The sequence below is a fragment of the Ochotona curzoniae genome, unplaced genomic scaffold (genome assembly GCF_017591425.1).
Source record: "Ochotona curzoniae isolate NIBS_2020 unplaced genomic scaffold, NIBS_Ocur_1.0 contig_2723, whole genome shotgun sequence".
NCBI classification, from domain to species: domain Eukaryota; kingdom Metazoa; phylum Chordata; class Mammalia; order Lagomorpha; family Ochotonidae; genus Ochotona; species Ochotona curzoniae.
Genome location: NW_024465573.1, coordinates 267,475 through 289,681, shown reverse-complemented (window position 1 = coordinate 289,681; position 22,207 = coordinate 267,475). Strand labels below are relative to the sequence as shown.

At 44.9% G+C, this 22,207-nt stretch overlaps 1 protein-coding gene and 1 pseudogene across 2 annotated transcripts; one reads left to right on the top strand and one right to left on the bottom strand.

Moving 5' to 3' along the window:
- Positions 1–244: 244 nt before the first annotated feature.
- Positions 245–6,898, bottom strand: ACRV1 (acrosomal vesicle protein 1). Of its 2 annotated transcripts, XM_040977154.1 has the most exons (5): positions 6,765–6,898; positions 3,899–4,483; positions 3,719–3,826; positions 2,708–2,827; positions 245–594 (listed from the first exon to the last, which is right to left on the bottom strand). In XM_040977154.1, the coding sequence occupies exons 1-5, from the start codon at positions 6,814–6,816 to the stop codon at positions 470–472; spliced, it is 990 nt and encodes a 329-aa protein (XP_040833088.1). In that variant the 5' UTR covers positions 6,817–6,898; the 3' UTR covers positions 245–469. The 2 variants fall into 2 exon arrangements, with proteins under 2 accessions (XP_040833088.1, XP_040833087.1); XM_040977153.1 differs by having other exon boundaries at positions 3,719–4,483.
- Positions 6,899–9,084: 2,186 nt separating this feature from the next.
- On the top strand, positions 9,085–9,204 carry LOC121154343 (annotated as a pseudogene).
- Positions 9,205–22,207: the final 13,003 nt, after the last annotated feature.

Sequence of the window (22,207 nt, the reverse complement as noted above, 5' to 3'; positions counted from 1 at the left end):
GAAAACAGTGTGAAAAAGTAGACAGTAGGTGTCAAAAATCCTTGCAACATTGTTCAGATCTTGTCAAGGGTTATTACATAACTTGTACTCCTCTGTAGCAACTGTCCTGGGGACTATTTCATTCTGCAATGCATAGACTGGTAATAAAATGCATCCACTTACCGTGTGTGGGGTAGAGAGTAGTTTGGGCTGACCCTGCAGCTGAACTGTTGGGAAAAACATTTCTGGAGCCTGTGTTCTTTACTCATGCAGATTTTATTTATAAAGTAAATCAGGAATTTTGAGAGGGGAAGCAAAGAAGACAGGACAGAGAAGAATGGGAAAGGTATTTAGAATCATCCTGTGTGATGCTCAGAAAGAGGTGTGATTAACTGTAGACTGGGGTAAGAAACTAAATAGAGAGGAACTGAGCATGGCAATGGGAGCGCCTTTTGCTGCCCCAGTCAGCAAGAAACAAGGGCACACCCTTCTAGATTTTGTTGCAGAAAGATTGATTCCGGCAGCATATAATTTGCATTCTGGTTCCATGGGAGAAGAGGTTCATAGATGGGCACATATTCTCACATCCCTGAACCATGAACTGGAGTTTTCCTCCTGAAAGAAGAAACAGACTGTGAGAAGACAGCTTCCTCCTGCAGCTGTAGCCTTTATCAACTCTTCTCCTGTCTCTGTGCAGGGACATGAGGCCTCCATTTATAAATCTCCACGTCCCTCCCATATGCCTCTTCTGGGACCCTTTTCCTTTGGGTTGCCAACTCCTTTCTTCAATGTCTTTTCTATAGTCTCCTTTTGTTTGTTTCAAATTTAAGTTTCCTCAAACTTCAAAATACTCTTGACTATGTTACTGTCCCACCTTTCACCCATGCCTCCCCAGAGAGCTGGCAGCCCTCTCCCTCAATATCCCTCCTGTTCATATGTTGGTCCCTGGCAATTTGAACCGTTTCCACTGTGCTGAAACTTTCCGCTCAAGGGTTACTCTAGGGCTACCCACTACATTCTGTGGCCTATATTCTGGACCCTTTTTTGCCACACACACGATGTTGTTGAACAACCCTCATTCTTGGTTCTGACCTCTGCTGACATGGTCTTCCTAGTGTTCTGTCTGCTCTTCTTGGTGTGGTTACTCCGTCCTCTCAAACTGAATCCTGCCATTTTCAACTAACTGAACTTCATCTCCATGATGCTAATGCCATCTTAAACTGTTTCCCAGATGAAACTCACTGCTTTCCTCATCAAATTGGTGTGTTTTCCCCGAGTTTCCTTGTGTATCTTCTATACTACTTTTCAACTTTGTCAATTGAAGCCTGAATTACATTCCCCGATGTTCTGACTGGTTTAATGTAGTTTGAGCATTGGGATTTTTCACTTAATTATAAATATGTACAGCCCTTTGCTCTTCTTAAATTTTATTTTATTTTTGATGTTATGTACATAGTTGACAAGGATGCATGTTCATGAGGGTCACCAGTTAGAGTGGGGATGGCTGAGGCATAGGGTAAGGCAGGTGGGACAAATGCTTCCAATTTTTCTTCCATATCTGAAGGAGTAGGAGAAGTGAGGGGGTGAGATGCTTTCAGTAGCATCAGGATGTTTAAAAAGCTGCTTATGTACAAGACTGAGAACCGGTGGCCAAAATCCTAAATGTATTCCAAAGTCTTTTCTTTCTCTTTAAAAATATTGAGTTGAACGGTACAGCAACAGAGAAGGGGAAAGGAGAGAGACAAAAAGAGATCTTCCATCTCTGGTTCTCTCCTCAAATAGCTGCTACAACCAAGGCTGGGCCAGGCTGAAGCCAGGAGCCAGTAATATCATCGGAGTCTCCCACATGGGTGGAGGGGTACAAGTACTTGGGCCATCTTCTGAAGGCTTCCCAGGCACCCCAGCAGGAAGCTGGATTGGAAACACAGCACATGGAGCTCAAACTGCTATCCCAGTATGGGAAGCTGGCATTCCCACAATGCTGGGTCACCTTAAAAACTTTCCTAAATATAACTCCCTCCTCAGTCATCCATTCACCTCACAACTTGCTTTCCCTAATCTCCAAATTTTTGTGTGGTTTCTTATGACACCACTTTGTTCTTTGTGATATTATTTCTTTTATCTTACACTAGACCGTAACCTATGTGCACAAAGTCTGTGTTTGGATAATCTTTCTGTAAGGATTCATGATATGTGTCATTTGTACTTCTTGGGTGACAGTGGATGAATGAGTTCATACATGTAGAAATATGAGGGAGAATACATTTTTTTTACAGTGCCTAGTACTTTATAATGACATTAGCTATGTTCTTATTTATATAGTTACCACATAATACCTTTTTTTCACTTTGAGTAACTGAAGTATATATGTGATATGTGTGATTATACAAACATACATGTATAGAGAGTAAGGGAGACAGGCTGTGAGGGATGGCTCACACTTGCTGTGGAGGTTAGACCCCGAGATGTGCAATCAGCAAACTGGAAACTCGGAAGAGCTGAGGGTGCAAATTCTAGTCTGAAGGAAGGAGATGGCCAATGCCCCAGGGCATCCACTACTCTGTAAGTACCTGGGATTCTACTGTTAACCTTCAAAAGACAAGACTGATTCTCCAAGTTCCTTGATCCCTTTTTAGGCCTTTACCACATTGCTGCCCTCTTGTAGTGGTACCCAAATTGCTTTATGTGTTTTTCTGACCAAAGATTGTCTTGTGAAGTCCCCACATACCTTCAAAGATCTTCTTTAACATACACTGCTGGGAATTCTGAGTGGTGCAAACTCCTTCTCCACGAAGACATTTTCCTTGATCATTCATATAAGCACAGGTGTTGCAATTTAATACCGCACCTAAACATTGAAAATATGCTTGATGAAAAGTGTTTATGATCCAGGTGTGAATCACACATCTGGGGAGGGATGACAGGCAGTAGACAGCCTGAATATCACTACCTTTGCTGAAGAATCTCAAATTGGCCTAATACTGACTCTGGACTCTAATCCATACTCCATTGGCTTTCTGAACATCTATAATTCTGTCACGTCTGACTTAACAGGAGCAATGTATCATCTGGCTGGCTCTCTTTCATACTCTTGCCCACAAAACATAAACACAAAGTCACATTCAACTAATCCATAAGACATGTTGAAGCGTTCTGATCCTGAAAGTCTTGTGTGTGGTATTCTCCATGCTCAAACTGATCTTTCTGTGGAATGCTTCTATATTGCCTCATTTACAATCTCAACTGTTCATCTAGAGCAAAAGCAAAGAGAACTGGAAAAAATATTGGCTTTGAATAGAGCTAGGTTTGAACCCAAGATCTGCCACTTTCTATGTGTCATATTAGCCTCTCACCTGAAAAATTATATTAATTGTGCTGTGTAATGGGTTAAATAGGAAGTATTTACATCTAGTAATAACTGAGGCATGAAATGTAGAGAGCTGTGGGCATTCATATTCATAGCTTATTATCAAGACTGACTACTGGCATTTTGGCCTTGAACTGTTTTTCTTCAAAAGGGGCCTTAATTCAAATCATGTAGTCTTCAAGATCTTACAAAACCTAGAACATGCCTCTTGACATTATTGTGAAGACACTTTTGAGAGAACTATTTGTGAAGTATTATCAGGTTTTTTTTTTTTTTTTTTTTTTTACTTCCTGATCTAAAACTGGATTTTCTTGAGTGTTGTGCATTCCCCACCTGAAGACAAGCACTGGAACTGATCCAAATGTGGCTCACCTGGGGATGTACTTGAAACTGGTGCGGCTGAAGGTTGTTCACTCAAAGATTTGTCAGGCGAAGCCTGTTCACCCGAGGCAGCAGCCTGTTCGCCAGAAGAATGTTCACCTGAGGTAGCCGCCTGTTCTCCTGAAGCGTGTTCACCTGAAGTAACAGCCTGTTCACCGGAAGTGTGTTCACCTGAGGTAACAGCCTGGTCACCTGAAGCATATTCACCTGAAGTAGCCGCCTGTTCGCCTGAAGCGTGTTCAGCTGAAGTAACAGCCTGTTCACCTGAAGCATGTTCACCCGAGGTGACAGCTTGTTCACCCAAAGCGTGTTCACCTGAAGTGACAGCCTGGTCACCTGAGGCGTGTTCACCCGAGGTAACAGCTTGTTCACCCGAAGCGTGTTCACCTGAAGTAACAGCCTGTTCACTCGAAGCGTGTTCACCTGAGGTAACAGCTTGTTCACCCGAAGCATGTTCTCCTGAAGTAATAGCCTGTTCACCCGAAGCATGTTCGCCTGCAGCCTTATCAACTATAGATTTTTCACCTGAGGGTTGTTCTCCTGAAGCGTGCTCGCCGGTATGTTCACTTGCGGCATGTTCACCAGAGGTGTGCTCGCTTGTGCTGTGCTCACTGGAACCGTGCTCAATTAAAGCATTCTTACCTGATGTCTCATACAAAGCCTCGCTATCGGAAGGGTTTCCAAAGGAAAAATAGTCACCTGTAAGCTGGTGATTTGCAGCTTGATCCATAGAGCCAGGAGGCTCAACAGGTCGGCCTGGTGGTAAAGATGAAAAGATTAAAGCCTGCCTTCCTAGGAGAAGGGGGTAGTGTCACACTCCTAGGTTTCCCATGGTTCTAGATCAGGTACTTAAAGTACAGATGCCAGAGGAAGTCAACCCAGTGCTCCAAGAGACCATGAAAACAGATATTTATGAAAACACAGAGACCACCTCTGGGATTCAAAGGCAGTATTTCAGATACACAATATTAAGAACTTCACAGTTGGATCATCCAACTTTGAGCCAAAAGCACCTGAAGGAAAATCAGCTTGCCTCCCTGCCAGCACCAGGAAATCAATGCACTGTCAACTCATGATACCAGAAACCCCCCAGGAGTCTTCTCTCCAATTTTGCAGTGAGTGAAAGGCAAGATATGGAAAAGAGGAAGCAAGAAGTTTACAATGGCTAAGTAATTTTAGCCTAAATTGAGAGTGGTAGATTTTCAGCTTTGGCCAGGATAAACTCTGGAAGATGACAAATGCCTAATGGATGCACAAAAATTATTAGAGGGATAGGCCTGGCGCTATGGCACAGCAGGCTAAAACTCCGTCCTGTGGTGCTGTCATCCCATATGGGTGCTGGTTAGTATCCCTGATTGCTCCAACTCAAATTTAGCACTCTGCTTATGGCATAGGGAAGCAGCAGAGAATGGCTCATATCCTTGGGACATTGTATCATGGCGATGTATCATGTGACTCATGAGGGCAGTCAGGAAGAAGCTCCTGGCTCTGAGCTTCATATCAGCTCATATAGCCATTTGGGGAGTAGACCCGGAGGATATAAGACCTTCCATCTCTCTTTCCCTTTCTCTCTCTAAAATCTACCTTTCAAATAGAAATAAATATATATATTTTTAAATTAGGGTAATTAAGTCACCTTCATTTGGTAAGGGCACATGCTTCCTCATATTTAATCCCCAGCTCATATGGTTTGGGGAAAGTGGAGTTACTATGAATCAATTATCAAGGTCAAAAAATTATTGGCACGAGGGTGCCGAGGCCCAGGTTCTTAGGCCATCTTCCACTACTTTCCAAGGCCCATCAGCAGGAAGGTGGATTGGTGGTAGAGCAGCTGGAACTGAAACTGGAGATTATATGGGATGCCAGCATCGTAGGTGGGAGCTTTACCCTTCATAACACAGCACAACCCCTCTAGATGCTCAGAAATATCTGCTTGACTGATTGTTCAATAGTTAAAGTTTTAACAGAGTCGTTTCTTGTATACCAGAAGATTGAAAGCCTGTGAATTTGTTTCACATGTGACTGACATACTGCCATCTAGCGGAAAGTATCTGTTTCTGAGTCAACTTTTGAAAGTGTAACAAAGCAGTGAATTCTCTGAGGTTACACTGTAGCTCAGAGCTCATGACCTCTCTTTTCCTGTAGGACTCAGGAGGAAAAACAGCCCATATTATTCGGGGATTCTGAAAGAGGAGATACACACAATTGGATGAGTAGAATATAGCCACAGTGAGGCTTATAAAGTCTGTGACCTAGACCCTGCAGTGTGTGTTTCCTTTTAAAAATTTATCTATTTGTTTGAAAGAAAGGTACACACACACACACACACACACACGAGCGCACATGCAGAGAAGGAGAGAGATAAAGAGGGAGGCAGACAGACAAACACAGAGAAATCTTCCATTGTTGTTCACTAACCCAAGTGGTAGCAATAGCTGGAACTGGGCTGGTCCAAAGCTAGGAGCCTGGAGCTTCTTCCTAGTTTGCCCAGAGGCCCAAGCACTTGGGCTGTCCTCTGATACTTTTCTAGGCATATTAGCAGAGAGCTGAGTCAGAAATGGAGCAGCTAGAACTCAAAATGGTACCCATATGAGATGCTACCGTCACTGATGGTGGTTTGCTATGCCACAACGCTGGTTCCCCAATCCCCGCTCTGTTCTGAGATGTATCTCTGGACATATGACATCCTCATCTCCTATATTTCTTCAGCACACTGCCAACATAGCATCCTCTATGTTCAGTAGGAGGGTTAAACCTTTACTGTACTTACACTGAACCTGTAGGTCCAACCTCCCATCTCACAGAACATCAGGTGCAAATGTGTTTTGGCTGAAGAAGCAGAGGCAGAATAATGCCAGGCCAGTGGTCACTTCTGACCATAAAACCATAACCAGGAGAAATCAACTGGTTTGGAAGCTCTCAGAGTTGGGCTGGATTTATTACTCTTGATTCTGGGGCAGATTGGTGTCGGTAACTAAGCACCTTCAAGAAGGTTCCCTTACATTTTCACCCACAGACTAAAGAGTAGAAGACTCACCTCTGGCAGATCCAAGCAGATAAAGACCCATCAATAGGATAAACTTGTTCATCTGGATTTAAGGAGAGAGGGGACCCTAGTGTAGGGCACCCAAGAGCTGTGAAGAAACTGACCAGAGTTCCACACCTGTGGGTGGAATTCTAGAACCTCAGGGACAATGCATGCTTCTTCACAATGGATGATGCTAATGTCCTTGAGTAATCTGTTCAGCCAGCTGGCCCATGATGACCAATGGCAGATTCCACTAGTGAAGACTAATGGATATTTTCCATTTATAAAATGGTGTGTTGGATTAATCTGCCCCATCTCAAAACAAAACCAAAGAAATTGCCAAAATAGTATGTGTATTTTGTAATCAAGTTTAAAAGATATCCACTCTTTTTAAAAAAATCTTTGGCACTTTCAACCAGCTAGGTGTGACCAGCTAGTTGTTTTCTATTCGGCTTCCTAAATCAATTATTTCTTTTTCTTGGCCCTGACCTGTAGCCCAGAAGGTTGATCTGTGTTGACCTCACCACCTCAGTGTTGGGCGAGTCTGTCTTCAGGTTGCCTATAGCCAAAGGAAGACTGGAGGGAGGCGAACAGAGGGCAGCAGAGAGGGAAAGAGGAGGCTGAGGCTTTACAAGACAAAGCTCCTGTTTGCAACTAGGTTATGGTAACATGTTTTCCATCCCTGCTTCCTTGGAATCGATAATTGTTTATTGCTGGTGCTAAAATCTGGATAACCTAACTTGAAAAAAAAAATTGTTTCCAATAAGGAAACAAACTGCCAGCTTCTGTAAAGTTTGTCAATATGGACTTCGGTCAGTCATGGTTTTGGCAAGAAACAGTTGGCAAACTCAAGTAGGCACCTGCGGAGAGTTTACACAGGGTAGAGGGGCAGCTGAAAGCTGTGTCTTGAGTAGTCACTTCTATCAGGGAGGCAGACAAATTGGGGGGTGAATGTGGTGAGGCATACATCTAGAAGTCTTAGGGGATTGATTGGCAGAAATCCCGAGCCCCCGTCTCATACATATATCTCCTTGCTTTACCTTCTTAGATCACCTTGTAACATGCACCACTGAATGCTGAGTCTAGAACAGGTCTACTTGCCTTATTATAATTATTTGCCTAATGTCTATTCTGCTGTTGAAAACTAGCACCCTATTTGTCACAATCATTATCATAGCCTCAATGGAAGTAACACTGATTGTTACATAGCAGGTTCTTTTAAAAAGTATTTACTTTTACTTGAAAGGTAGATTTACAGAGAGAGAGCGAGAGAGAGAGACAGAGATCTACAATCCTCTGGCTCACTCCCCAAATGGCTGCAATGGCTAGAGCTGAGCCAATCCGAAGCCAGGATCCAGGAGCTTCTCCTGGGTCTCCCACATGGGTGCAGGGACCCAAAGGCCTTGGGCCATCCTTGACTGCTTTCTCAGGCCACAGCAGGGAGCTGGATGGGAACTGGAGTAGCTGTAAATAGAACTGATGCCCATGGACCTGGCATGGAAGCCTAGTGGCTAAAGTCCTCGCCTTGCATATACCAGGATCCCATATGGGTGCTGGTTCGTATCCTGGTGGCCCTGCTCCCCATTCAGCTTCCTACTTGTGGCCTGAGAAAGCAGTTGAGGACAGTCCAAGGCCTTGGGACCCTGCATCCACGTAGGAGACCCGGAAGAAGCTGCTGGCTCCTGGCTTCTGGCTTTGGATCGGCACAGCTCTGGCTACTTTGGGCAGAAGAGCTTTCTTTCTGTCTGTCTCTCCTCCTCTCTGTACATCTGACTTTCCAAGAAAAAAAAATCTTAAAAAAAACTTTTGCCACACTTGTAGGTGGAGGATTAGCTTGTTGAGCCACCATGCTGGTTCCAACCTAATAGGGTGTTAATACATTTTTCCTGAATGGTTTTCTCCCTCTCTCTCTGCCTTGTGAAGGAAACTGCACAGAGGCCCTAATGTGGACATTTTAAAGGCCCTGGGTCAGCTGAAAAAAGCAGGATCTCGAGTCTGAAGTTGTAGAAGGAGGCCTCCCCTTCTTGATGTGAGTTGGAGAACAAAGCGAAGGTTTGCGGGAGTGTGTGTATGGGAGGGGCTCAGCGCAGCAGTTAGGATACCATTTAGAGTGTCTTGGTCTGTTTCCTATTCCAGCTTCCTGCTTATGCATACCCTGGGAGCAGCGTGTAGCTGGGTCCCTGTCACCCATGTGGGAGAACTGGATTTGGTACCTGGCACCTGGCATCAGGCCCAGCCCTGGATATTGTAGGTAGCATTTAGGGAATGAAACAACAGATGAAAAATGATCTCACTCTCTCTCTTTAATGTTTTAAGAAAATAAACATCAGTGCTTGCTTCAGCAGCACATATACTAGAATTGGAATGATACAGAGAAGATTAGCACGACCACTGTGCAAGGATGACATGCAAACATAACCATCAAATGAGGTCCCCACCCCAACTCTTTAAGAAAATAACTAGGACTTGGCAGCCTTTGGCTGAGCTCTTTTATTGTAGAAAAAAATCATGCAAGGACATACTATCAGTAGTTCTTTTCTTTCCTGGGGAGTGAATTTGAACAAACAGCTACAGAATCACATTGGGTCAGATTTTCTTATTTTGAGGTAAGAAAGTAAAGCTACTGTCTGGACCAGCCCACAGCTATTTCACATTTAGTCATACCTCTCTTGGCAAATACCAGAGCTTTTAGGAAATTTATGCCTTTTCTCTACTTTTCCTCCAGGTTGAGGTTGAATTTAGGAGACTATATTGCAGGGTGTGGCGTTGTGGGGTAGTGGGCTAAGCTATCTGCAATGCTAGCATCCCATAGGGGTGCGGGTTTGATTCCCAAATACTCATTTCCAATCCAGGTCCCTGCTAATGTACCCGGTAGAGCAGCAGAAGGTACAAGTCCTTGGGGTCCTGCATATACCTAGGAGACCTAAATGAAGTTTCTGGCTCCTGGCTTTGGTCTGCCCAGCCTTGGCCATTTCCAGCCTTTTAGGGAATGAACCAGTGGGTGGAAGATCTCTGTCTTTTCATGCTCTTCTTGCTCTTCCTCTCTGTCTGTAATTCTCCCTTTCAAATAAAATAAATACCTCCCCACCCCAAGAAGGCTATCTTGCAGTCCTACCCAGTCGGCTTTACCTGAGCTCCAGTTTGGAAACTTTCTCCCTGTGCCCAGCAGTCTAGCACTTCAAAGCCAAGTCTATGAGCCCTGGAGCCCCTGGTGTATCAGAAGACATGTGCTTCTGGACAAGTCATTCTTCGGCTTGAAGCATGAGCCAAGACACCAGAGGCAGTTCCTGCGTCCTTCTGCTACTGATTTTTTCCACTCTAGGTGAAAGGATAGATATATGTTATATAATGTTAATATAATAGTATTGTAAAGCAACATTTATTTTCTCGTGGAGTTACAATATATCATAAGCCTGAAACAACATTAAACACACTGACGAAATAGTAGAACAGTAACCGATTTAGCTGAGCAGGAGGTAAAACACAGCTACCTCTAGAGGGAGATAGTGAGAAGAGTCAATTATGTACCCCAGGACACCTGGAAGACTGCTTAAGAGGGGTCAAGCTTTTTTTTTGCAGCGGCACAAGCTTCTACTTGGGATGCTCCTGTATGATGTCAGAGTGCCTGGCGGGGTCCAAGCTATTCTGCCTTCGAGCCAACCTCCTGTTAATGTGAATCTAGGAGGTATCAGGTGATGGTTCAGAGAGATGGGTCTCTATGGGACACCAGGATGGAGTTCCTAGCCCAACCTTGACTTTGTCAGGTATTTGGGAGTGAATCAGTCTGTCTGCCATTCTTTTCTTCTTTTTTTTTTTTAAAAAAAAAAGATTTTAAAATTTAATTTATTTTTTCATTACAAAGTCAGATATACAGAGAGGAGAAGAGACAGAGAGGAAGATCTTCCATCCGATGATTCACTCCCCAAGTGAGCGCAATGGCTGGTGCTATGCGGATCCGAAGCCAGGATCCAGGAACTTCTTCTGGGTCTCCCACACGGGTGCAGGGTTCCAAAGCTTTGGGCTGTCCTTGACTGCTTTCCCAGGCTACTGGTAGGGAGCTGGAGCTCCTGGGATTAGAACCTGTGCCCATATGGGATCCCGGGGCATTCAAAGCGAGGACTTTAGTCGCTAGGCCACACTGCCGGGCCCAGTCTGTTTGCCATTATTTTCAACCAAGATCTCTTTCAAGTATATAGAAGTTAAGACCCTCAGCTCTTTCCTCTCTCTTGAGTTCTGATTCAGACATCCAACTCCCAGCTATCCTTATTTCAAATATCAAGGTGACATCTTCCCTCCTGCCTCCTTGGGAGTTGGGAGATCTGGTCTTTGCTAAGAGGTTTCGTGCACGGAGCACAGGTATAGGGGTTAGGAGTGGGGATGAGGTGGCATGCTGACGCCTGTAGGATTCTGTGCAAGTCTGAGTACTGAAAGGTGAGCTCTGCAGTCCCCTTCTCTTCCCAACTTCCTGAATATTGATGAACACCTCTACCATCCCCTCCCTCCCCACCTAGGCAACAGATCGGCATATCTTTCTCTGGAGAAATAGAATAGTCACAGATTTTACAGTTGAGTAAACCCAAGAAAGAGTTGTTTGTCAATTCTGCCATTATGACTCTAGTGTGAAATCTCACATAGAAATGTTTGGAGAGAGGGTGGGGAGACACCACCTGTTGGCTCACTCTCCAAACTGCCCGCAATGACTGAAGCCCAGCTGCTGAGCCATGACCTCCAGTGAGGTCTCTGATATAAGCGACAAGAGCCAACTGTGTGAGTTATCACCGCTGCCTAACCTGGAATCTGGAGTGAAAAACTCGAGTTGGCAATTGAATCTAGGCACTCCAGTGTGGGATGTGTCTTACCACTAGGCTACCTGCTCACCCTTGAAGCTTCATTTGGTAAGTCGTCGTCCCTGTGCACACAGGGTTTCCAGTGGCTCTTTTTATATATTTTTGAAGGATTTGCTTTCTTGTGAAAGGCAACGTTAGAAAGGGAGTGACAGAGAGAGAGAGAGAGAGAGAGAGAATCTTGCCAACTCGAGCACAGAGGCCATCTTCACTGTTCCCCACGCCATTAGCAGAGAGCTGGATTAGAAGCGGAGCAGCCAAGACACGAACTGGTGTCTATATGAGATACTGGCATCACAGGCGGCAGCTTTACTGACTATGCCACAGCACAGCTGAAGTTAGGCAGCTGCTGACACTTGGTCAGAGGTCTGAATGTCAAAGCCAAGTCTCTGAAATTCTCCTGCTGTTTCCCTTGCTGTTAGTTGCCTGGAAGCAATGGGTGATGGTTCAAGTACTTTAGTTCCTGCTACTTTCAGAGAGATCCAGAGTTCCTGGCTCCTGGCTTCTGCCTGGCCCAGCCTCAGCTGTTGTGGCCATTTGGGGAGTGAACTAGCAGATGAAAGAGATTTTTATTTCTATCTTTTCTTCTCACTCCTTGTTGTTGTCATTTTGCTTCAAATAGGTAAATAAATATATATTTTTTTCCGTTTTTAAGGTAACACTGGTTATCTCACATATCTATAAGTCAGCATTTTAGGGCTTAACCATCTCCTATGCCTAGGGACTTGTAGGCTTAAAAAACCAAGCGGGGCTCTCAGGCCTTTGTGTGGAAACTCTGGGGAAGAATCTGCTCTGGGTTGTTTGCAGAATTTATTTCCTGACAGCTGTTGGTCCAACTTCCTGAGGGCTGCCGACCTCAGGCTTGTCTCGATCTTTTGAGGCCATCCAGATTGCAAGTCAGGTGCTCCCTCCGTCCTCAAACCTGCAGTGGTGAGAGCCAACTCTTTCTGTCCCTTCTGCTGTCAGCTGGAGAAAAGGTCCTGCTGTTAGAGGCTTTGTGTGTTTAGGTTAGAGCTGAGGCCATCTCCCGTCACACAGTCATAGCAGGACTATACTAGTGTAATGACGTGGGGGAAATTAGTGGGGGAGTGGGGAAGGAAGCCTATGGAGCTATATCAGAATAAAATAAAAAAAAAATTCACTTCAAAACTAGTACATAGTACTACAGTCTTCACTTGAAAGCTAATGTGTAGATATTGAAATAACAGCCTTAGCAAGAGGGACTTCCTGTTGAGCTGGACTCCATCTTAGCTGAGGTACCCTCCCACCCACGAGACTGTAACCTGGCCCAGAAAACTGCATCCTGCTCGACAAGATTGCTCGAACCCCTGGCGAGGCTGTTGAAGCATGACTAGGAGAAAAATAATTTTCACCTGGTACAGTAACAAAGGCTTGCAAAGTTAAGTGGTTGTCACTTTTCCATCCCTAAGATAGTTCTGCATTAGCTCAGTGTATAAGCTCAGGCTCCCGGAGTCCCTCCTAGTTTGTGGTTGTTACCTTTATAAACCCTGCTGTTGTGCAGTTTGGGGTGGAGAGTTCTGGGGGCATGAGCCTACTCTGTACTGCCAGCATGAAAGGATTAATATCTCAGTTAATGGCCCTGCTCTGTACTGGCTCGCTTGGCTACAACAATATGACAATTGCCAGATGACCTGAACATCAAATAGATAACCCCTAAACCACATTAAAGACCCTTTACCCAACATCTAACTATCCATGTAAAAGAGGTAGTCAGTAATGCCTTAGGGGCCTTAGGTCTCCGATGTGCTGGCTGGCTGCTACTCTCAGGAATGTCCATGATTCTCTTTTCACAGTTGTGACAGCAGAATAGACACATGGGGCAATGTACTGGTGGTGGTGCACAGCTTTCACACCTGCTCTGGGGGTGACAGGGCCCAGCACCCAAGTTTACCCATCCAATTGGTCTCATCATTTACAAGGCTTTATAGAAGACTCTCTTTGTAGTTCTTGTGACTGGTTAAATTAATCAGATGACGATGATACATGGTCAAGTCCCCGCTTGGGATATACTTGTATCTAGATTAGGGTAGACAATAGAGGGCTTAAACTGAAAATTTCCAGAAAAATAACAGAATAATATATTAACTGATGGCTTTGATTATAGCCATGTGGAAATTTCTACTGAGAACCTATTGGATAGTGCAGCAAGCTTAGCCACAAGTCAAAGTTAGTTAACCAAATGATGAAATAAGGTAGTTATTTCATCAGGAGTATCAGAGCATGAAAAAATGCAGGAAAAATAAAGAGTGTACGTGCGTCACAGGGCTGAATATAGAAACTAGTCCAGTTGGCTGTTTTCTGACCAAAGGTAACAAACAAGGACTCAGGTGCTTCTAACTAGCCTGACTAAAATGGGTTGCTGGAGACTGGGCTTTTGGGAGAACTGGCTCCCTAAGAGATTTCTTGAACTGGCCTCCCAGGGGAGCTATTCTACATTTATGACAACCAGGAAAGTCATGTTAGAGTGTCCACAAAGTTCCATAGGAATTATTGTCCTCAGGAATCAGGTCTTCTGCCTGCACGACTCTTAGCTCTGAACCCACATTATGCCTGCTAGATAGGCACCAGCAAATAAAAGGTGGTCTTGCTACCCCTTAACTCAGCACTCTAAGACTGGAGCTCAGAATTCTGGCCCTATTGAAAGAATGAAGCAGAATAAAACAAACTCACATATTCCCCTGACATGTCCATCTCCAGACAGCTACAGACAGCAGAAAGACAGCAGTTCCTGGAAGCATTCAGAACCCTTTGCAAAGGAATCTGGGAAATGTAGTTCTTAGCTTTCCAGAAAGAAACAGCTCCTAGAAGGGGTTGGAGATGGTTTTGGGGTGATTCTACCAAGGCAAGAACATCACAGTCTCACATCTCAAGGCCTTCACTCCCCCACCCACAATTAAGCAATTTATTTATTTGATTTATTTAAAAGTCAGAAAGAAGGAGATCCTTCATCCATGGTGTCATTCCTCAGGTGCCTGCGACAGCTTGCACTGTGCCAGGTCAAAGTCGGGAATCAGGAATTCCATCCAGATACCCCATGTGGGTGACAGGCACCAAACCACTTAAGCCATCATGTTTTATCTCTTACACATTAGCAGGAAGCAGGAAGTGGGAACTGAGCCGGCTCTTGAACCCAGACATTCCAATGTGGTTTTCTGGCTGCCCAAACTGTGTCCTCACTATTGTACCAAACGCCCACCACAGGACCTTTACATTGGCTGCTGCTTCTTCCTGGAGTCATTTTTCCTCTGTGACACAGGCTCTATCCTTCGTTTAACTTTCATCAGGCCCCTCTGAGCCCTCTGCCTGGGGAAGGCCTTAACTTAGGCTTCCCTGTCTTTGTGAAATTCACTTTTGAGCAAGAATCCCACTATATAAGTTTAGCACAAAACCCCCCAGCCTTGGTGTCTGATCACCTTCATTATCTTCTTACTCTGGCATGTCTTCAACGGGAGTTCTGTTGAGTCAGGCTACCAAGAATCTGCCTGACTCTGGTGCTTCCTCTTAGCAATATCCTTTCCTCTATCCTCCACGCCACTCCTTTGCTGTAAAGCCCTGCTTCTCCTTGTCTTTAGAGTGAAATCTGATTTTTCTCTGTTGCTGTGGTCACTGTGCTCATCATGACAGCACCCACCTTGGATGGCTGTCCTCCTCATCATAATCTGGCATGAAAATACTTTAAAACAATTCAGATTTAGTTGACTTGCCTGCGTACTGCAGTGGCTGGGGCTGAACCAGGCCAAGCTCAGAAGCCAGAACTTCCTCCAGATCTCTCCTGTGTATGGCAGGAGACCAAACACTTGGGCCATTTTCTAGTGCTTTTCCAAGGCCATTAGCAGTGAGTTGGATCAAAAGTGGAGCAGCCGGGACACAAACCAGTATCCATGTGGAATGTGGGTATTGCAAGAAGCTGCTTTGCCCACTATGCAATAGTGCTGACCCTCAAAGACTTAAAAAAAAAAAATAGGTATCAGTATGCTTCCCTTTCTCAGTCATCTACTTCATTTGAAAGAATGAGTGAATGATTCAGTGTGTTTTCTCAGAGAGACCTTTCTCACAAAGACTCTTTGTCATTGTCTACCATCTGACACTCCTTCCCTTTTCTTCATTGCTTTTGTCACTACCTGACATATTCTGTATCAGTCAGAATCTTAATCACCTGTGCAGGTTTCATCTGCGTGTTCACTTCTTTACCCCCACAGTCTGCAATCAAAGTCTGTAAGATGAATAAACAGTGATCTTTACTGAACTGTGAACCAGTTCTGTAAGAGCAAAGCGGGGAGGGCAAGGGGAATGTGTTAGGGACGTAACTCCTCAGATGTCATAAGAAGTCAGTAAGTAATGTCTAAGAATGGGGAATCAGAAAAAGTGACGTATTACATAGAGGTGAGTTCCTTGAAGAACAAGCTCAGAGTGACTGGCAGAGTGGGTGGGGTGTTGGGGGTTTGAGGGAGGGTACCGCTGGCCTCCGTAAGCATGATTATTCATGTAGATATCACCTAGGCACCTGACATTCAGAGAAATCATTGCAAGCTGAATAGAGGAATTCCCATGTGATTTGCCTATTACAACTTGGCCAACAGGAATTCTTTCCTAATCACTCTAGGGGGTCAGTCTATGTTTGGAACAGTGCATTTACTGAGAACTAGCAGTCAGTGGTGGAAACACCTAGGAGACCCAAGAGGCAGACGTATCGAGGCTTGCCCTAGCTACACCTTATTAGGGACAGAACTGTGTCTTTTGGGCAGCAGCCAAGTGTGAGGATCCCTACAGCCTGAGGCACTGGGGAGGGGTTTATATGCTAAGCTAAGCAAAGGTGGCTAAATGATGGAACATACCTAGACTTTCTCAAGAAATGTTAGCACACTAGGTGTCAGTTAAGAAACATTCTAGGCATCAGTGACTGCTGCAAAATAATGGCTAAACTGTGTTAATGGTTTTCTTTATTCAATAGCTTTTGGAATGAGTACCTAAGTCACGTAGTAGGCAAGGCGTTGGTTATGGCCAAGATGGCTGCTGTCAAGGCTAGACACCCACAAGCCAAGATCTCTGGTCCATCCTGCATCCAAAATGATCTCCTGGAGGTCTCTGAATCCCATGTGAACCCCAGGAGGCATCCCTTTGGGTTTCTGCTCTTGTTTGCTCTGGACCAGCCAAAGAGGCAGAAAAGGATTGAAAGAACATCAATTGTTTTTAGGGCAGTTTCCTCCACATTTTCTAAATCCAATCCCTACTGATTTGTGACTTTTTCTGAAATGGTCAGAAAAGAAAGTGCACTATCATATTTAAATTTATTTCTTAAAAATATTTATTTATTATTCAAAGGCAGAATGGCAGAGAGGAAGGGTAGTGGGGAAGAGAGAGGAAAAGAGAGCTGGGACTCCTGTAGGAGACGCTAGTGCCACAGTGCCCATCCCCACCCCTTAAGGAGACTCTCTGGGCCACAGTGGTTTCTATATTTCAGATTTTTGAGGAGCAAATGAGGTACTGTGGGTCACACACCCAACATCACGCTTGGAACAATGGACACTATAAAGAGTAGTCATTGAGTGTTAAGGTTTTGATCCCTTTTATGGCTTCAGTTTGATGGACACCGTAAAAGATGCCAACCTTTTAGCTTATTATTGCACTTTACCCATTGAAGACAATGCTGCAAGGCACATATTGCCCTTATTTTTACAGACAGTCTGGGCTATACGATGTTTATGTGATTTTTCTTGACTTTCTTTTTTTTTTTATTGGCTGGTTCTTGTGATCCATGATTCTTTCTGATTGGTAATAATGTATTCTGGATGTATTCCAGGGCAACAGCGCCAGTGAGAACAACCTAGGCAGGTGACTGGGAGGGAAGAGATGATTAAGAGCTCTGTGGAATTCCCTACAGGCCTGAGGCCAACTCCTAGCCTTTCCCACTGCTCCCCCGCCCTGACCTGTGCATGCACACCCTGTCCTGAGCAAGGCCTCCCAGAAGCACAGGCACAGATGACAACTTTCCAGAGCGTAGTGGGACCCTGGCTACGCCAACCTTGTTTCAGGTATTAACTACTGCCAGACACAGTGCCAAGAGTCATCACCTAATTTCTGCTGCATTTTAACATTCCATCTCTTTTTAATGATGGAAGATGGGAGAGGGAGAGAAAGAGAGACTTTCTCAGATCACACAGTGAAGAAGCTACAGCTCTGAAACTACGGCAGAGAGTGGAGCAGCTGACTTCAAAGACTCAGCTGTTTCCTTATTTTGATTTCTTTTAAAATGACACTGTGTGGTTTCTCAAGGACTGGAGATGTGGTAAAGGGAACAGATGGGAAGGTCTGTTTACAGGCACAGCAGGAAGGCAGGCTATGATTCAGTGTTAGGAGGGAGATGGAAACAAACCTGGGAAATATCGGCGGTAAGGGGGGGAGAGAAGATCAGAAACAGGGTTTATGCAAGTGGCCTCTAGGATGGAACTCTGCTGGTGGCTCCCACTGAGGAAGATCACCCCCGCCAGCCACTTCTCACAATGGCTAGAGTCATTTTGGGCTGTCAGAACTTGGGGATAGTGAAGCAGAAGACTGAGAGCACTGAGTGCCAGTGAGGGATTGGGAATGTAGTATAAGTACAGGGGAGGGCCTTGCTAGGGAGAGACTTGACCGCCAAGCCAAGAACTTGGCACTTAATCAGGTGAACCAGGCAAGAGCTTTGAGCCAAAGAGAATAATGATTGTTAATTAATGTAGGAATTCCATTGGGGTCTCCTGTGTGGATGACAGGCACCCAAGGGCGAGGTCCATCGTCTGCTGCTGCCTGCTGGGCCCATTAGCAAGAAGCTGGTTTGTAAGCAGAGGAGCCAGAAACAGAAACAGTGCCTAGATATGGTATGCTGTGCAGTCAGCAACGCCTTGACCCATTTTGCTACGACCTTGGCTCTGGGGGTTTGTTACTAGGCTTTGTTCACCTGCCATCTCTCTCTGTGCCTCCTGGTTCAGTGTGTGATAGACCCTTGGCCTTACTAGACGCCTGAACCAATGGGCTACTTCATCTTAGACTGAGCTGTAAGCCCAAATGAACCTATTAACCTCCTAGGTTGCTCCTCTCAGATATTAGCAGAAGTAAGCAAAAGCTGACTGATTCAGGGGAGCAACCAAAAATACTGTTGCACTGTGTATTTCTTTTTTTTTAAGGTTTATTTATTTTTATTGAAAAATCAGATATACAGAGAGGAGGAGAGACAGAGAGGAAAATCTTCTGTCCACTGATTCACTCTCCAAGTAGCCACAACGGCTGGAGCTGAGCTGATCTGAAGCCAGGAACCAGGAACTTCTTCTAGGTTTCCCATGTGGGTGCAGGGTCCCATGGCTTTGAGCCATCTTTGACTGTTTTCTCAGGCCACAGGCAGGGAGCTGGATGGGAAGCTGGGCCACTGGGATTAGAATCAGCTGCCCACATGGGATCCTGATGTGTGCAAAGCAAGGACTTTAACCCACTAGGCTACTGTACTAGGCCCTGCACTGTGCATTTCTGACATGCTAGATGCAAACATGGAGGGTGAGTGACAATGCGTGTTACTATGCAGACAGTCTGAACTTGGCTGTCTTCTGAAAGTCTACTCCTTCTTTCTGACTGCCTCTACCTTTCTGGAGTAATTTTGGTGCACCAGGAATTAGTAGTGGTGAGTTTTGGCGGCTCAACTCTGGCTCCTCTTGGCGTCTTTGCATGATCATCTATAAAATTCCAACATGTCTTCTTTTTTTTTTTTTAAATCTTCATGCTCTTGTATGTAAAAACAGCTTCTTGACTTTCATAGTTCCTACTCAGCTATCATCCATTCCTGTTGGTTGTAGGCATTTGGGGAATGAACCAGAAGATGGAGTGTGTATGTGTGCCAGTCTCTCTGATGTTGAAATAAACGCATAAATAAATCTTCACACGGAGAGAGATGGCATTGTGGCACAGCTGATTGGATCACTGCCTGCATCCCCAGCATTGCAGATCCAAGTGCTAGTTCATGTGCTGGCTACTTTGCTTCCAATCCAGCTCCTTGTTAATATGCTTGGGAGAATAGCTGAAGATGGCCCCAGTGCTTGGCGTTAGGACTTACTTTGCTGTGGAGGCACAAAAGGTTAACTTCACATCTTGAAAACTGCATTCCAATTAAGAAAGACCCTGAAGATGTCATGATGGAATTTTTCTGGCCTAAGATTCTGCCCACTCTGGCTCTTATAGCTGCCTAATTGCTTAGGACATCCCAAGCTGATAAGAGCACACACTATAAATTGCTGACATCGATAAACACCTGTCAAGAGGACCTTTGGCCCATTCAGAGTCTCACTGCAAGGGGTGTAAGTCTGTGTGTAGCATGGCCCCATCCTAACAGCACAAATAGGCTGTTACTCACTGCTTGGGGCAATGGGGGAGTGTGGTACTAATTCTGTTCTCACAACCCTGCTGGCTGCCCAATTGTGACTCCTATCACACTGTCCTATCTTCAGTGAAGTCTTTTCTTTTACTAATTACCTTCTTATCTTGTTGAACCCTAAAATCCTACAGCTGACAGTTGGACTCCAGCCACCCACTTTGGAGGCTCCTGGCTTTGGCCTGACCCAGCCTCAGCTGCTGGGCTCAATTGGAGAGTAAGCCTTCAGATAGTATATTCATTCTTTCTCCCACTCTCCTTTTTCTTTTTCTATTACTCTGGCTTTCAAATAAGTAAGATAAATCATTAGAAAAACCCAAAAGACTGAATACAGAATTTATGGGGCCCAGTGTAAAATGAAAATGTGAGGATTTTGTTTAAAAGATACTGAGAAGTTGAAGACATTGACTGTGGAACATTGTACCCAGGGCTGCTTTGAGTGTAGGGCCTGGCGTGACTGATCCAGAAGCCAGCTCTGGGTCTAGGAGACCTGTGGAATCACGAGCAGTTAAGTGACAGTTAATGTGCATTAAACAATGTGCATTAACATAATATGTGCATTAAAAAGAAAACTACACTGTCGTTATAAATAAGAAATTGATCATCTAGGCTTTCCAAACTGATTTCTATCTCTAATTTTTTCAGTATGGAGTTTCAAATGTGCAAATTGCAATAGGAAAACAAAGAGCTTGTTGGTTAGATGAACATAATTAACTGAAATGATTCCTGCTTTCCCACCCTATGATTCTGGTTTTGTCTGCCCCCGCCCATCCGCCAATGCACGATGTCGTCTGCGCTTCCACAGGCTGAAATGGGTCTCTCCTGTCTTCTCAAAGCTGGAAGCATTGTGAACAGGTGCTCAAGATGGCCCCTGGCCTGAGGAGTTTGCACTATTGAGCCTTCTGGAAGAAGGATAAGGGAGGAACCTGGGGATGGACGGTGGGAGAAATCTCCCAGGGGCTGAGCTGGCAATAGGACCCAGTCCCAAGCCATCCCCTACCAAGATCATGCTAGGGTTGTACTAAGTGGAAGTAGTGGAGGGACCATCTCATAAAAAAGTTGTTCCTATTTCTGCTGACCACTTGTGTCACTATATGTGGCTGGTGTTAGGGACCCTTTGTGCCTGAAAGAGCCATGAGCAGCATCTCTGACAGCAGGAATCTTGACCTTGGACACCAGCTCGGAGGTTCTGGGAACTCCCCCAGCCTAGGAATCACTGGAGCCTACAGACCTGGGTTTGAATCTGCCAGTTACTCACTTCTTCCTCTTGGAGATTGCTTTCTCAACCAGAAATGGAGACGATTACCTGCTTCCCCCACATAGGTTGTTATGTGGAAGGCAAAGGGGGCCAATGTAGTGCCTGGTAAACTCTCTCTTTTTAGAAGATTTATTTATATATTTATTTGAAAGGTGGAGTTAGAGAGGGAGAAAGAGATAGAGCAAGAGACACAGAGATCTTCCTTGAGCTAGTTCACGCCTGAATAGTTGCAACAGCTAGGGCTGAGCAAGATCAAAGCCAGCAGTCTCCAGCCAGCTTCATTGAGTGTCTCACATGGGTAGCAGGGTCCCAAGTACTTGGGCCATCTTCTGCTGCTGTCCCAAATGTATTGGCAGTACATTGGATAGGAAATGGGGTAGCTGGCATTGGAACCTGAGTCCAAGTGCGATGTAGACACTGCAGTCTGTGGTTTTATCCATTATGTCACAGTGCTGGTTCCTATGTGACAAGCTCTTAATACCTATATTGTTTTAGGGTGAGTCAGATAATACAACTTCCCGGGGATTCAGAGATAGGCTGGGGAATAATTATGGCCCTAGAGGAAGTCCTTCACTGCTGTGGGTTTTCCATGCTTAACCTGGTCAGAGCTGTAGAATGTGAGGTGCTGTGCTAACTCTTGAAGTATCCCACATCTGAGTAAGAATGGCTCCTGGGTTTGGAACTTTACCTCTGGCTGGAGAGGAACCTGAAGCAAAAGCTACAAACTTTTGCCCTAATATCACTGTTTAACATTTGCGTCATCAAGTGTACAAACAAGTAGAAATCTCCCTTTAGTCTAGACTGTGGTCTGCCTTGCAGATAAACCCAGATGTGCTATTTGAGGCCTTGTGCTTTATCTTAGCAACAGTGCAGGTACGTCTCCATTTCCACCAGCTGGTGAGATTTCACATCACGACTCATATCATCTTTGGGGAAG